Source organism: Pangasianodon hypophthalmus, chromosome 21, assembly GCF_027358585.1.
Source record: "Pangasianodon hypophthalmus isolate fPanHyp1 chromosome 21, fPanHyp1.pri, whole genome shotgun sequence".
NCBI lineage: Eukaryota > Metazoa > Chordata > Actinopteri > Siluriformes > Pangasiidae > Pangasianodon > Pangasianodon hypophthalmus.
In genome coordinates this window covers 10,490,167-10,506,313 of record NC_069730.1, presented here as the reverse complement: position 1 = coordinate 10,506,313, position 16,147 = coordinate 10,490,167, and the positions used below count along the sequence as shown (strand labels likewise).

Here is a 16,147-nt window from a genome sequence, read left to right as displayed (position 1 = left end):
TAAATACCAGAAGTAACAAGACCTGCACTAGTAGGGTATGCAGGGCTGGAAATAATACAGAAGAAGAGGCTTTTATTTGTCACATAGACATTGCAGCACAGTGAATTTCTTTTCTTTGCATATCCCAGCTTGTTAGGAAGCTGGGGTCAGCCATGTTACAACACCCCTGGAGCAGAGAGGGTTAAGAGCCTTTCTCAAGGCCAAAAAGTTGCAGCTTGGTGGTGCTGGGGCTTCAACGCCTGACCTTCTTATCAGTAACCCTTAACCATCGAGCCACCACTGCCCATTACAATAGTCTATATATAGTATATGCTATATACACTGATTCTTTCTGATTCTGTATAAGCTTTATACTTATAATAATACAATGACACATTGGTATAAACTTAATGAAATAAAACCCAAGTATTATAAACATAAATTAGGCCACTTTGTGGGTGCTCAAAAGCTCAAGTGAAAAAAAAGTCCTAGGCCTATATTTAGGCTTGTTATAATATATATAACATATAACATATAATATATATGCTAAGGCTTTGCTTTGATAAGGAAAATATCTGTTGGAAAATAATACCAGTAGTACTGTTGTAGTGTCTATATTAGATGCAGTTTCAGTCTTCTGTAATGCTTATTCACACTAGCAGCAACACTTTTATAGATTCCACCTTTGCATCAGAGAACACATTCTGACAACCGCCATGTGCTCATATTTGTTTTGGATTCTGGTTTGATCTTGGCTCCATCCTCCTTCCTGTTATTTGCATGTTACCCGAGTGTGTTCACCTGTTTTGTGTTAGCCCTTGATTAGTTTTTGTATTTATTCGCTGTTATGTCTGTGTACCTTTCTTAAGCCTCATTCATTGCTATAGTGTTTTATGTCAGTAAGTCCGAGCCTTAATTCCCTTTTTTCTGAGTCCAGGTTCTCTGTAGTGAAGTGAAGTGACTTGTGGCCAAGTATGGTGACCCATACTAAGAATTTGCGCTCTACATTTATCCCATCCAAGTGCACGCACGCACGCGCATGCACACGCACACCCGGAGCAGCCTTTTTTTGCTGCGGCGCCCGGGGAGCAGTTGGGGGTTCGGTGCCTAGCTCAAGGGTCTCACCTCAGTCGTGGTATTGAGGGTGGAAGAGAACGCTGGTCATTCACTCCCCCCACCTAAAATCCCTGCCGGACCAGAGACTCAAACCCACAACCTTCAGGTTCACTTTCGGGTTGCAATTCCAACTCTCTATCCATTAGGCCACGACTGCTGTACCTTGTTTCTGGTTTTGACCTTTGCCTGCTTGACTTAGATTATACTGTTGCTGCCTTTCTGTGTACTGACCCCAGCGACTGACTCTGATAATGTATCTTGATCGTCATTCAATAAAACACACACCAATGGGCAGAGACCCTAGTAATCAAAGGGCACTCAAGGGCTCCTGCCATCACTGCCACCACCAGCCTATGTGAAGGAGTTCTGAATGCCCAGCTCTCGGATGAGAAGGTGGTTCTGGATTCTCCAGATGGCTTTGTGGACCCATTCAGAATGGCTTCCTGACCCTCTAGCCATGTTTTGCCAACCATGCTGGTTTCCTGACCCACCTACTGCCTTTGCACCGGACATCTCTCTGCCACCTGCCTTCACAGAGGACATCATTGTTCCATCACCTGACTTCACAGACGAGGTTAGCCACCCACTTTTTGCCTTTGCAGAGGACACTGACGCTGTCTCCTGCCACTGGCAAGGATAAGGACGTCACCACTATGCCTCGTATTTTTGCGAGGAGGTCACATTGCCTCTGGCAAAGTTGTTGTCCCCCCATACCACTGCCTACAGATGTCGTTGAGCCTTCTGGTGTACGCAAGCCTCCAGTCCTCATATATGGACTTTCTGGTCCAGGTCCTAGTTTTGGGATTTCAGGAGCTGCACCTTAAGGTTGATTATTATCATGCTTTGTGTGCAGGAGTCCTAGACATGTTTTTTTTTTTTGTTTCCGAGTATAGTTCCCATGTTCCTGGTTTTGACCTTTTTGTCTGGTTGGCAGCAGGGGCATGGTCGAGCGTCAGCTGTAGACGGAGAGGAGGTGGACTGAACCAGCAGGTAATGTGTGATGATTCTCATCTGTGTGATCACAGACAGTTTACTTATGTGTGCTTTGTTTGCCCTTTCCAGAAAAATAAAGTGAACCTGTAGCTCTGTCAAAGGGCAAGGGCTTCATGCTCCAATGTTCGCGCTACTTCTCCGGTCAAGAAGGAGTCCCTGAATGAATGAAGATCGTCCAATTCATCAACCTTTTAACCAACAAAGCTCTAGCATGGGCCAAGTGAATGCTTCCTTCAGCTCTTTCAACGAGTTTTCAACCACTCTCCTGAGGGCAAGGAGATTGGAGAAAGACTCCTCAGCCTGAAGTAGCGGAACCTGAGTGCTGTCGAGTTCGCTGTAAATTTTTGCATGTTAGCCACTGGAAGCGGCTGGAATGAACTGGCTCTCAAGGCTGCATATCATCAGCGGTCAGCTCTGAAATACTCGCAGAGCTGGCCTGTCAGGATGATCAAGCCACCCTCGACTCCCTCATTGACGTGTCCATTCGTGTCAGTCTCATGCTCAGTAATAGAGGAGGGACAAGGACTACGACAACCCCCGAGGTCCACACCACTGTACCCATGCAACTCAGGCCAGGTCAAACTAACCTCTGTGGAACACCAAAAGCGTCATAATGAGAGATTGTGCTATTACTATGGCAGCCCCAAGCACCAAGTAGCACATTTTCTAGACTGTCGGCCAAGGTTCCACAGCTGAATCATGAGTGACTGTCCTCTACATCTTGCTTCCACATGGTGGGTCCCTACAAATTCCTCTCTCACCCAAATTTCATGCTACCAGTTCAGATCATGCACTCAGGAAATGTCTGTTACACTGCAGCACTAATTGACTCCGACTTCACAGACAGCACCATCACCAAGAAGCTCCAGCTACCCTTTCAGCCACTGCAATACCCCCTCAATGTCCAGGCACTGGATGGAGGTTCCTTTGGGTTGGTCCATCACCCACTGCACCAAACTCTTAAGCCTCCAAGTTGGCGCCATGCACCAGGAACAAATATCCCTCCTTGTCATAGTCACCACCAAGTTCTCCATGGTGCTTGGGTTCCCACAGAACCCGCAACCCTCAGATTTCCTGGAAGGAGAGAGAAATCACTTGCTGGTCAGCGTACTGTCATTACAAATGTCTCCAAGTTCTGTCAGTCTGCATAGCCTTGATGACCATAGAAAACCAAGTCCCAAGTAGTTATTCCCACTGAACAACATGAATTTCAGGAAGTTTTTAGCAAAGTCAAAGCCAGGTGGCTACCACCGCAACTGTGCCATTGAGCTCCTGGCAGGAGCCATGCCCCCTCGCAACCACATCTAGCCCTTGTCCGCCAAAGAAACTCAAGCCATGAACGAACACATCGAGTAGACTCTGAAACGGGGGACATCACCCTCGACATCACCAGCTTTTTTTTGTCAAGAAGGGTGGTCTATGGCCATGCATTGAGTATTGAGTTCTAAACCAAGTCACAGTCACCGTCATATACTGCCTCTGGCCACTTCAAATACTGCGTCATGCCATATGGACTATATTCAGAGCCTGCAGTATTCCAGTGCCTAATAAATGACATCTTACAGGATATACTAAGGAAGTTTGTCATAGCTTACATCAGCGACATTCTGATTCAATTTCTATTGGAGATTTATCCGAGGCTTTAGTACCATAGCGTCACCCCTAACAGCCTTGCTGAAAAAGGGACCCAAAAGGCTGAAGTGGAATCCCTTGGCAATTCTGTCAGAGCAGTTTGGAGAGAAACCCAAGCTCCACCCAGTGTCCTTCTTCTCCCGGAAGTTGCCCTCGGCCGAATGTAATTACAACATTGACAACTGGTAGCTCCTTGCAGTCAAACTGGCATTGGAAGAATGGTGTCAATGGGTGGAGGGGGTGCTTCATCAATTCATGATTTTCATTGACCATAAGAAGCTTGAGTATATCAAGTCAGCCAGGAGATTTAACTCATGCCAAGCATGCTGGGCCTTATTCTTCCCCAGATTCAAGTTCACCATTTCATATCGACCTGGAACGAAGAACACCAAGGCGGACTCTCTCTCTGGCATATATCCAGCCCCTCCCAGAGAAATGTCCAAAGAATGCATTGTTCTAAAGTCATACTTTGTTGGGCCCATTACCTGAGACATTTATCGAGAGATAGAGAACATTCAGACATTCATTGTTTCATCTCTTCTTATTCCATTTGTTCCCAAGCCAAATCCATTGTTCCATTTGTTCCCTATCTTCAATAATGTGTTCAGGTACTTTGTCATCCCGAAGGACATAGTGAGTGACTGGGGAGCTCACTTCACATCACATCTATGGAGAGGGTTTGTGGAAAAATTTGGAATTTTGGTGAGCCTAACATCAGGATATCATCCCCAGGCTAATGGCCAAGTGGAGAGACTCAATCATAGGTCGTTTCTTGTGCACATTCTGCTTAGGAGGACTGGGCACAATTCCTACCATTCTGTCATGGCAACGCTGGAATCGGCTTCTAACTATAACACAGCATGTGGCCTACTAACATGACCGCTATGGACTCCAACTCCCATCACACACATTCCAACTCACCTGATTACTGATTACCATCACCTGGAATCAATTACACAGCCACAGTATTTAAGGACTCTCATTGAACTCATTCATTGTGAATTATAAGCTCTGTGTTTTCATAGCAGTCATTACCAACCCTTGTATTTTGTCATAGTCTCTCTGGTCTTGTGATCAAGTTCTGGTTTTCTCGTTTTGGATCTGTCTGCAAGCTTTATCCATAAAGACTTTATTTACCTGCATCTGCATCTGCCACCTAACAAAATCGACCATTAAAAATTTGACATTGATTTTTTTTATTTAGTTCTAAGTTTTGTCTAATAAGTCTCTCTCTCTTTCTCTCTAATGGAGTGTCAGAGTCCCATAGGAAGTCTAATTTTCCTGCAGCAGCCATACTCAAGCCATGTCTAAAATAACATGTTTAGGATTATCAGCTGAGTAACCATACTCAAGCCATGTTAAAAAAAGATCACAGCACATCTCTGTTCATCCATGAAACCAGAAATGACATCACAGGCTGCTAATTAATTTCTGGTTACTGTTTTTGTATCAGGCAAAATTTTAATTTTGGACTATACACTACACTGATAGATACTGTACTCGATAGGCTAGTTGGCTGTTAGGGCCATTTTTAAAAGAATGGACAGGTGAATATATGATAATGTGGCCACTATAAATGAGGACCACATAATATAAGCATGTACACTCACCAGTCACTGTACACCTGCTCATTTATGCAGTTTTCCAATCAGCCAATCATGTGGCCGCAGCACAATGCATAAAATTATGCAGATACAGGTCAAGATTTAAGGCTCACACAAAACATCATCATGGGGAAAAGATTGGTCTCTGTGACTTTAACCATGGCATGATTGTTGGTAAGAGATGGGTATTTCAGAAACTGCTGATCTCCTGTGATTTTCAGTGTCTAGACTTTACACAGAATGGTGCGAAAAACAAAAAACATGCTGTGAGCAGAGGGTCTGCAAGCTGAAATACCTTATTGATGAAAGAGATCAGAGGAGAATGACCAGACTGGTATGAGCTGACATGAAGTCTATAATAACTCAAATAAGCACTCTTTACAAACATGGTGAGCAGAAAAGCATTTCAGAATGCACAACACATCAAACCTTGAGGTGGATCGTGATTTTTTTTTTCCTAATCTTCAACTGCCCAATGGTAAGCTTGTGCCCATGATAGCCTCAGATTCATGTTCTTGGCTGACAGAAGAGGAACCTGATGTGCTCTTTTGCTGTTGCACCCCATCCACCACAAGGTTCAATGTTTTGTGCATGCTGAGATGCTTTTCTGCTCACTATGCTGGTAAAGGTGATTATATGAGTTACTATATCCTTCCTGGCAGCTTGAACCAATCTTGCCATTTTCCTCTCTTATCAACAAGGTGTTTCCACCCACAGAACTGTTGCTCAGTCAGTGTTTTTTGTTTTTCGCATTCTGTGTAAACTATAGAGACTGCTGGGTGTGAACATCCCAGGAGGTCAGTAGTTTCTGAAATACTCAAACCAGTCCACCTGTTACCAATATTCATGCCACGATCATAGTCACAGATCAAGCCTTTTCCCAAAGCCTTGACCTGTATCTGTATGATTTTTTTTTGCATTGCACTGCTGCCACATGATTGCTCATCAGATAACGGCATGAACGTGCAGTCGTACAGGTGTTCCTAATAAAGTGCACGGTGAGTGTATTTGTGTCACATATAATCTACACTGTGTCCTCAATTTGTGAAAACCTCCTATTTTAATGTATGCAATGCTTACACAAACTCTAACTTAATTGGAAAGCTTTAAACTCTACAACTCTAAACTTTAAACAATAAGTTTAAAGTATTTGCTTAAAAAGTATTTGCTTAAAAAAAAAAAAAAAAAAAAACTTTTCCAAATATTTTTCTTACAAAAAAAAAAAGCAGCAGTGTAATCTGTGAGATGGTCGGGTAGTCCAGTGCAGTCTGTTAATGAAAGAACAGCAACACACTAATGAAAAGAAAACATAATTTTAACTTCATATCTCCTCCTATCCTCCTATTCCTTTGTGTCATGTCTGCAAGGTTCAGCCCTCCCACCCTACTCATTTGTCCATCCTTTTACCCCTCCATCGTTACACATGTTCATCGCTCATTTTTCTCTCTCACTGCCACTTGTTCTCCCACTATCCTCATTTGATTCCACCACTTCTTAGAAGCTAGCTGACTGCTGTCAAAATAGACTTACAACTATTTTTTTTCTGTCTCATTCTCTCAGTTTTACCATGCAAACAGTAATACAGAGCTAGGCTAGTGGTGAGACGTCCGCAGGCACCATACATCCCAGTTTGACATTTTTCTGGCCTGGTGTTGGGAATCAGGGCAGTGCACAGCAAGTGCCAGATGTAGCCTGCTGTCCTACACACAAAAAAATTCCTTTTACAAGAATAAAAGAACATTCACACTGATTCAGCATGTTGCTTACTATGATCATGTGAACATAATTTATTGGTTCATTGACCATTTTTAACTGGTACTGGTACACCTACAATTTAGGTTCAATTCAATTTTATTTGTATAGCGTTTTTAACAATGGACACTGTCACAAAGCAGCTTTACAAAAATATATAAATTCAGGATATAAATTTTTAATTTATATTTTTAAGTCTGGTTCCTCTCAATTTAGGTGCTCTTTGTTAGTGAACAGTAACTTGTAGTTAGTGATTGTTAGTGACTGCAACTTGTCTGTTGTGCACAATTTGTCAGCAACCCTCTATCCTGTCTCACTAATCTGATATATCGTTGGACAATGCTCAGTAAAGCAGTGACACTGCCATGGTAGTGGCATGCTAGGTGGACAAATTGTGCCTAGCAAAAGATGGGCTAGTATGTGTGCACTTACAAAGAGCACCTAGATGTTGTACACATTAAAGTGCCAACTAAATGCATTCTGATCCTAGTTATAACCCAGAGTCCAAGAGATGATGTCTTTTTCAGTTTTTCGATTTATTAGAATATCGTGCGCCAAAGTGACAGTGTAATCGTGGACCGGAAGTGAGAGCCTCAACAAAGGCGCGCGGCACTTGTTGGGTGGGGAACACGCAGTCGTCCTTTATTCCACGCGCCCTTATTAAATGTCCCGCCATCATGTCCTTCGAGTCGGGAATAAAGCATCTGGACGTGTGAAATCTTGCGCGCTGGCGCCATACATTCGCCTAGATTTCTGTACATGATGTACATTATATTATCAGCTGCGTGCGGAGGGTAACGAGCGTGCAGAAACAGAAAGGCGTGAGCTCGAGGATTATCGGAATGTCGCGAACATTGCTGTGTGTTGGCTCAGCATAACGCTGTCAAGCCTCCGTGTAGCGTTATTAACACCTGCGGTGATTGTGTGTGTATGTATGTATGAGTGTGTGTGTGTGTATATATATATATATATATATATATATATATATATATATATATATATATATATATATATATATGCCCCAGTTTGGTTAAAATAGACACTAAAAGTTCATCTAAAAGTTAATTAAACACTGCGGGTGTTAATTCGCGCACGGGAACGAGACAGTCGGCGCGCGACTCTTGAGGCGTGTAGACCAGCGGGTCTGCCTGCACCGGTCCCGCCAGATGCACACACACACACACACACACACACTGAAAGCGACGGTACTTACCATTGACCAAGGCGTTATATATTTTAACGTAGGCTTTTGTGGGTACCAGGCAATAACCTATGTTCTGGCATGCACACACATATACACAACACACACACACAATATGTCTGGAATAACACTAATTAGGCTTATTAGTCTATAAAATATTGCTGGCAATAACTGAAGGCTGACAACTACAATTACCGAAATAGACAACGACTTGGAAATCTAAAATACGACACATAAAAATGCCTTACAAACATATGGGGAGAGAGAGAGAGAGAGAGAGAGAGAGAGAGAATTAAATATGAAAGACAAACTGCAAAAAAAAAAAAAAAACGAAATCAAAAGCCTCTGACACATAGATTACATTGTTATTTTCATGCCAGCTAATATTTCGGCTTTGACAGAACACACAGCTGCGAGCCTTTACCTTTGTTCACGTGAACACCGACGGCCAAAGTTAAGATGCAAAACCATGCCATGGCTGTGAGGCGCGCCGGTACAAACCCGTCCGTCCCACCGCTGCTACAAAAAAACGTCAATTCATCTCCCTCAGGTTCCCACTGTCCGATCTGTGATCATTTAAATAATGACAACACAAAGCGTGTCCCTGCACATGACTCTCCAGTTCACCGTGCTGCGTGTGGCTCCCCGTCCCATTGTGTGTGTCTGTGTGCGCGCGCGCGCGCGTGTGTGTGTGCAGTCTCCTGTAGCTCTGTCGCTTTTGGTTTCATTCACTCCATCATTAACGAAACAAGCCCTCGAAACAGAACACTCTCTTCTCTCCCTCTCCTGCAATTGCAAATATCAATTTAATTTGGAGGGCAACAGCGCCAGTCAGAGTCTAGCGGCAGCGCGCGGTACTGTATCTCTCTCTCTCTCTCTCTCTCTCTCTCTCTCTCTCTCTCTCTCTCTCTCTCTCTCTCTCTCGTCCTTCGCTAGTTTTCAATGTCAAAGCTGGAATACGAACGACAGCTAGACATCGTCGTTATCATGCACTGGAAAGACACAGTGTTGTTATACAGGTGACGCAGCCTATCACTAGAAACGGATTTTAAGGGTATAGGGAGTGACGACAGGACCGAGTTTATGTAAGTCTGGAACTAGACACGTGTACTGAGCAGGTGCACATTTCCCCACAGGTTTATGTTTTACTGATGTGTATTTATTAATCAATATATTAAATATTTTAATATTAGTTTTAATGAGACCAAGTCATGTTGCTATTAGCAGTAACCACACCAAACCATAATGTCCTGTCAGCATGAATGTGATGTAATGGAGACAAGAAACATTCAAAAAGGAATGTTACTTTCTACTTTCTATACCCTGAAAAATAAACCTTTTGGTCCATAATTCTTTAAGTGAATCAAAGATACTTTCACATAATGGTAACATTCACAGTAGTTTTTTAGTTCTCTCTGGGACCAAATTAGCTCTTCTCCAAAGGACCATTTCTAGCATGTTTTTTTTTCTCTCTCTCTGATGATCTTTAGAAGAAAAAAAATTGGCTCTAATATAGCCATTTATAGCATGGCTCTAAAGAACCTCTTCTGGCACCTTTATTTTAAAAACATTTAGTGCCCTACTTTATGGCATATAGCAGAAAAAAGTGGGACCAACTTTAAAAGAGTTTTTTTTTTTTTTTTTTTTTTTTTCAGGGACCTTCTATTTGGACATTAGATGGCCCCCAGAGCTTATCAGACAAAACTTACATTTAAACAGTAATGAATAAAGCAGGGAACACATCCTGAATGGGACTCAGGGCACCACACACACACACACACACACACACACACACACACACTCATTCACACCTAGAGATTATTAATTTAGATTATCTAATCCACCCACCAGCATATTTGGGGATGTGGGAAGAAACCAGAAGCCTATGTTAAAACACCAGTAAGGGTTCTATGCAAAACCCTACAACTGTTTCCTATCAGAAAGGGTTCCAAATAGAACCCTTATTTATCAAATGAACCCCTAAATAACCAATGAAGAACATTTTAAATTTATTAACAGCACAAAATGCACATTGTTATATTTAAATCATACACTTTCTTAGTTCTACTGTATAAACCTGATTCAGAGAGTGCTATATATGAGCTCAGAAATAGGCTCGTCCGAGATCAGGGTTATGTAGTACCTGAAATCTTACAGTACCTGCATGCTAAGCTTGGCCAACTACCTTAGCTAAAGTTACTGACGAATTAAACCATGGTTGTTGTGATGCATTTCGAATAAATACATTGCTGAGAATATGACAATGAAACTGATACAATGATTCAGATACTGAAATCCCACCCATGTCTACTTCTAAGAAGTGTGAGCTTGCTTACTAGCAGCTAGTTAAGTTAGCCAATACTAACAATATAAAGCTAATTGTATATTTATACAGTCATGGGAAAAAGAAAGTACACCCTACATCAATTCTATGTTTTTATTCATCAGGGCCTATATAATAATCGTGTGGTCTTTACCAACTTCTCTAAATAATAACCTCAGGTGACAACAAAAAAACCACAACATATTTCAATATGTAGTCATTTTTCTGAAAAGTAAACCAACATTCAGAAACCAAGTGGGAAAAAATAAGTACACCCTATAATTCAGTAACATGTAGAACCACCTTTAGCAACAATAACTTGAAGTAAATGTTATCTGTAGGAGTTTATCAGTCTCTCAACATCACAGAGAAATTTTGTCCCACTCTTCTTCGCAGCATTGCTTCGGTTCACTGATGTTTGAAGGGATTTGTTCATACACAGTTCTCCCTCCACAGCATCTCAGTGGGGTTGAGGTCTGGACATTGACTTGGCCATTCCAACACCTTGATTTTTTTTCTTTAGCCATTCAGATGTCGATTTGCTTGTGTTCTTGGGATCATTGTCCTGTTGCATGACCCAATTTTTGCCCAGCTTAAGCTGCTGGAAACATGGCCTCATATTTGTCTCAAGAATGTTCTAGTATAAAGCAGAGTTCATTGTTGTCCCAATGACTGCAATTTTCCCAGGTCCTGTGGCTACAAAACAAGTCCAAATCATCACCCCTCCACCATAATGCATGACAGTTGGTATGAGGTGTTTGTGGTGATATGCTGTGTTTAGTTTTTGCTAAACATGGCACTGTGCATAATGGCCAAATATCTCCACCTTGGTCTCATCAGTCCAAAGGATATTTGTGATGAGGAGGAGGGAGGGGCCAGGCTGTGAGGACATACGCCTGGCACTGAGTTGTCTAATCAGTGGGAGAGAGTGATAAAGGAGCATCTGGAAACGCCTGTGCATCCTCACAGCCTGGCCCCTCCCTGATCCTCATCACACTATTGTTCCAGAACTTTTGTAGTTTGTTCAGATGCAATTTTGCAAACCTAACTCATGCTGCCATATTCTTTTTAGAGAAAAGGGGCTTTTTCCTAGCCACCCTTCCACGAAAGTCATACTTGTTCAGTTTACATTTACCGCATTTGGCAGACGCCCTTATCCAGAGCCACTTACAAAAGTGCTTTGAAGTCTATCAAAAATACATTCTGATACTGGCTCACTAGGTCATAAACTAGGAATACCATCAGTCCAAAACTCTGTTGGGGAGGTAATAGACAAGTGCTCAGACAATACTTATTTGTTTGGTTTTTTTTGGTTTTGTAATTGCTAACTTAAGTACCTTCAGTACTTCAGCTGAGTTGCTGTCCTTTCTTCTTGCCATGATGTAGACACACACCTGAGTGCTCTAGAACACCAAACTGCCAAAGGTTCTGCTTTTATAGAGGTAGTTACACTTCTTGATGATTAACTAATCTTTTAAACTAAACTAAGCATTTCATTAGTAACACCTGACCACTAATTACTCTCCTAATGATTGTAAAAGTAGGAAGGGTATACTGATATTTTCCCACCTGGTTACTGGATGTTGGTTGTAATTGTTACCCACAGTAACTTACGTTAAAATATATAACGCCCTGGTCAATGATAAGCTTTTAATGTGTGTGTGTGTGTGAATTATTTGGGGAAAATTACTACATATTGAAATCTGTCATGATTTTTGTTGTCACCTGAGGTTATTTGTTTGTTTACAGAAGTTTGTGAGGACCACACAATTGTTATTGAGGCCCTGGAAAACCTAAAACATAGAACTGAAGGACAGTGTACTTTCTTTATCCCATGACTGTAGATTCTGAGACTAAAGGTATACAAATGTTCTTTTTAGAGGCCATGCAAGTAATTTCTTAGGCATTACTTCTACATACTGTATATTATTTTTAATGATTTAAAATGACATGTTCAATGGTACTCTAACAGCCAAACTTATTTTTCATATACAGCTTTCTCAGTGACAGCAAATGAGTCCCATTAAGATGCTGTCTTCAGCTAGAAGACTAAGCAAACAAGCATAAACAATGGGAAAATCTCCATGACATATGAATATTTATTGAAAAGGAAGACTTCTCATTCCAAAACAGCGCTAACATAGACGGTCAAATTAACAATGCTTGTGGAAAACAACACTTTGTGTTTTCTTTGCCCATTGGAGATGACACTGTTGTGAACATCTTACATAGGAAAGTGCACACACACAATTCTCAAACCCTTTATGTGGGTCAGTGTGTGAGCGTGCACTTAACAACTGTAGTAAGGAGAAGACTGTTCAAGGCAACACTATTTACATTAAATTATACAAAATGGCTGATTTTAAAACAATAGTCACAGAAACTATACTCTTCTACACCTTAATATAGATGTCTATAACATCTATAACATCTAGTCATACAATAAAAAGTAAACAGAACATTTTACACTTAATTGTATACAGAGCTACAAAAAGAAAAAGGGATAAACATAATTTAGAAATAAACCACTGCAATGATCCACCATTAACATAAGGTGCATCACAAATTCTGCTACCTGTACCAGAGAGAGGAAGGGGAAAGATGAAGAAGAGGTGGATGTCTAACATAACGCACCATCTAGTGGTGAAAGGTTGTAAATGCAAACATGAGGTCTATGATAAGGGCTATAGTCTAAAGCAGTGTTTCCCAAACCCCAGGTCCACAGACAGTCAATTTTTTTTTTTTTTTTATTATTATTATTTTTAAAATTTTATTTATTTATTTATTTATTTTGCTTTCTTGCAGCTCCCAACATACCTGAACCAACCCATATAGAATACTGAATACTTTAAATCCCTGAGCACCAGTTTGGGAAACGTTGGGTATAGAGCCATGGTGTCAGTCTCAGGTCCTGGAGGAATTCTACTAATTTTAACACACCTTGTTCAACTCATCAGATAATTATCAAGGCCCTCAGAGTTAGATGTGTTAAAAGAGTATTAAACACAAATCTCCAAAGAGTTAGGGCCCTCAAGGACTGAACTCTGACAACACTGCTCTGTAGAGTCGATAGAAGGCTTAAGCACTTTTCATTTTGTGATGGATCAGCTCTACAGAGAATAAGCTCTATTCAGAGGAAGCTGGGAAAGATCTGCCCTGTCCTTCATGCAACTTACATTATAAGTAATCCACTTCACAAGTAAATTTAAACCTGACCTGATGAATGCAGAGTTTCAGATAATCCCAAATTATAAATTCTTAGTCCACTTGTCTCACACTGTGAACACTGATCATGTGTGAGATGCACAGCAGAAGTTATCAGTTTGGTTAATATCTCAGCTTGCTATTTATCATACAATAAACTTCAACATTTCTAGCCTTAAATAAGCTAGCCGCAAAGTAATACTGATCAGATCTAGTATGTCAGAGACAGACTACTGATAGTTATTAAGGAGAACCAGAATGGACTTTCACAGACACAGACTGAAACTAGGTTTAAACACTGTATAGGGAGACAAAGAGAGACAGTAAAGGATAGACGGAAACATGAAGAGGAAAGTACAGTAGACAGAAGAGTCTAGCTTCTTGTTTTTGTTTGTTTTGTTTGCTTGTTCGCTCATGCAGTACCCTGCTTTAGCTCATTCACCTGTCATCAAAGGACAGGAAGTGATGTATGGGATGCAAGTACTGGGCTAACAAGGAAAGGGCATTTATTTCATCATGGGTTTATAATAATAATAATAATAATAATAATAATAATAATAATGGTGATGATACTAATACTAAGTCCTGGGATGACAGCTGACACTGAAAATTGCGCCACCAACAGTTACACCAGAAACTCAACTGGAGGAAAACAAAAACTCATACCAATATTTGCAGTACTGACATTTTCATGGTAACATTTTTTTTTTCATACCCCATATATCGATTTTTTTTTTAACTCAATGCATTTTCACGCATGTAAGAAAACCAGGCAGGCTTTTAGAGTATATACTGTAATATGAGAGAATGAAATGCAGACAGAGAGAGAATAAGAGAACATATATAGGTTAAGAAGAAGGATGGAGAGAAGGGAAAAGAGGTAAAAGAGAGAGGGAGCATGACAGAGAGTATATTTACACCACACTGAACCAGTTCTCCCAAGTAAAAACAATGCTATATAATCATCTATATATATATATCTATACATTTATTCTGGGGTTCCATGACAGCACAGAAGCTGTTTTGCATGATTGCACTGAGTATGTTTGTGTGTGTGTGTGTGTGTGTGTGCGCGCACGCTCATCTGCCTGCCTGCCTGCCTGTGTGTTGTGTGTATTGCCCAGTATTAAGATATCCTTTGTTTCTGCTGTATTAGGGGATTAACGGGATGTTGTATTGGGTTCTTCGATTGCTATGTGTGGGTGTATGTGTGCGTGCATGTTAGATGCGTGGGAAATGAAACTGAAGGTACAGATTGCTAAAAATGTGTATGTGTTAATTAAATTGTATATGTGTCCACTGTGAGTTACATGTTTTTTTCATCATATTGCCTTTGTTGAATATAAACATGGAGGCATATGAAGTGACTGGGGACAGGCATGAATCTGAGAGCACGTAGGCATGCCCTCTATTTGTGTGTATGCACATGCATGTGTGTGTGTGTGTATGTGTGTGTATGTGTGTGTGTGTATACAGTTGAATACTGATGTCAGTGCAAAACTCCCTGGTTTCAACACAGCTTGAAACTGATCTTTTTCTGCTTTCTTCAGTTCCACATTTTTGTTCACTCTTTTACTCGTCCTTTTTAAATTTCCTCGCCTGAAAGGAACTGAAGCAAGGGAAGAAAGAAAAGATGGAGTGATGGAGGGACACTTAGATGAAGTATTCTTTCTTGTCCTCAATACCAGAGTGGCCACCTTCTGCATTTATGATGGCAGTGTCGGCATCCTGGGCATCATCTGAGCCCTTCGCTTCGTGGGTCAGATATGTACCTGATGAGAGAAGTGAGACGTGTTACAAGCATAGATAAATTTAGAGTCCAGAATTAACAACAGAGAGCACATTATGGAAGCCATAACTCCATTTTTTTATTTTAAACATGCATTGATTTTTAAAAGGTCTTTTACTACAAGATATGAGGTGTGGTTAGGTACACTCATGTCTGCTCCAGAACATATCCAACAGAATGAACTAGTAACCTAACATCAGCTTACTACCTAAAATATAAGTTCAGGTCAAAGGGGAAAGGATTGCTCTGCAGTAATCTACTTGTGTGCTGTTTGGCACCACCACAGTCAATATACTGGCTTTCACTGAGGCTGTATGCATCTACAAAGCCAGTGGGAGTAAACTAGCCTCTAACTAGCTAGAAAACAACATATACAGACCCAAATTAAATGTTCCATAATGCCCCTGATTGAGTAATACTAAGTAGGTTATTCATTTCTGTATCAGTATCAATGAATCAATGAATACCAAAAAACATTTATTTGTACTCGGTCAGAAAAAATAGTATTGATGCATCCCTTGTCATTACATATATGTACTAATTATGGTTAATCA

At 40.9% G+C, this 16,147-nt stretch overlaps 2 protein-coding genes across 6 annotated transcripts in view; both read right to left on the bottom strand.

The window, feature by feature from the left end:
• The window catches only part of kirrel1b (kirre like nephrin family adhesion molecule 1b), a 55,456-nt gene extending 46,333 nt beyond the window's left edge, over positions 1-9,123 (bottom strand). The window contains exon 1 of one of the 2 annotated variants that reach the window (XM_026925709.3): positions 8,702-9,123. In XM_026925709.3, coding sequence (XP_026781510.3) covers positions 8,702-8,753 — 52 coding nt within the window. In that variant the 5' untranslated portion in view covers positions 8,754-9,123. The remainder of the gene's footprint in view (positions 1-8,701) is intronic. The other variant, XM_026925708.3, reaches the window with a different exon arrangement.
• Positions 9,124-12,681: 3,558 nt separating this feature from the next.
• cadm3 (cell adhesion molecule 3) overlaps positions 12,682-16,147 on the bottom strand; it is a 93,613-nt gene continuing 90,147 nt past the window's right edge. For all 4 annotated transcript variants that reach the window (XM_053227534.1, XM_026925462.3, XM_053227536.1 and 1 more), the window contains exon 10: positions 12,682-15,576. In XM_053227534.1, coding sequence (XP_053083509.1) covers positions 15,458-15,576 — 119 coding nt within the window. In that variant the 3' untranslated portion in view covers positions 12,682-15,457. The remainder of the gene's footprint in view (positions 15,577-16,147) is intronic.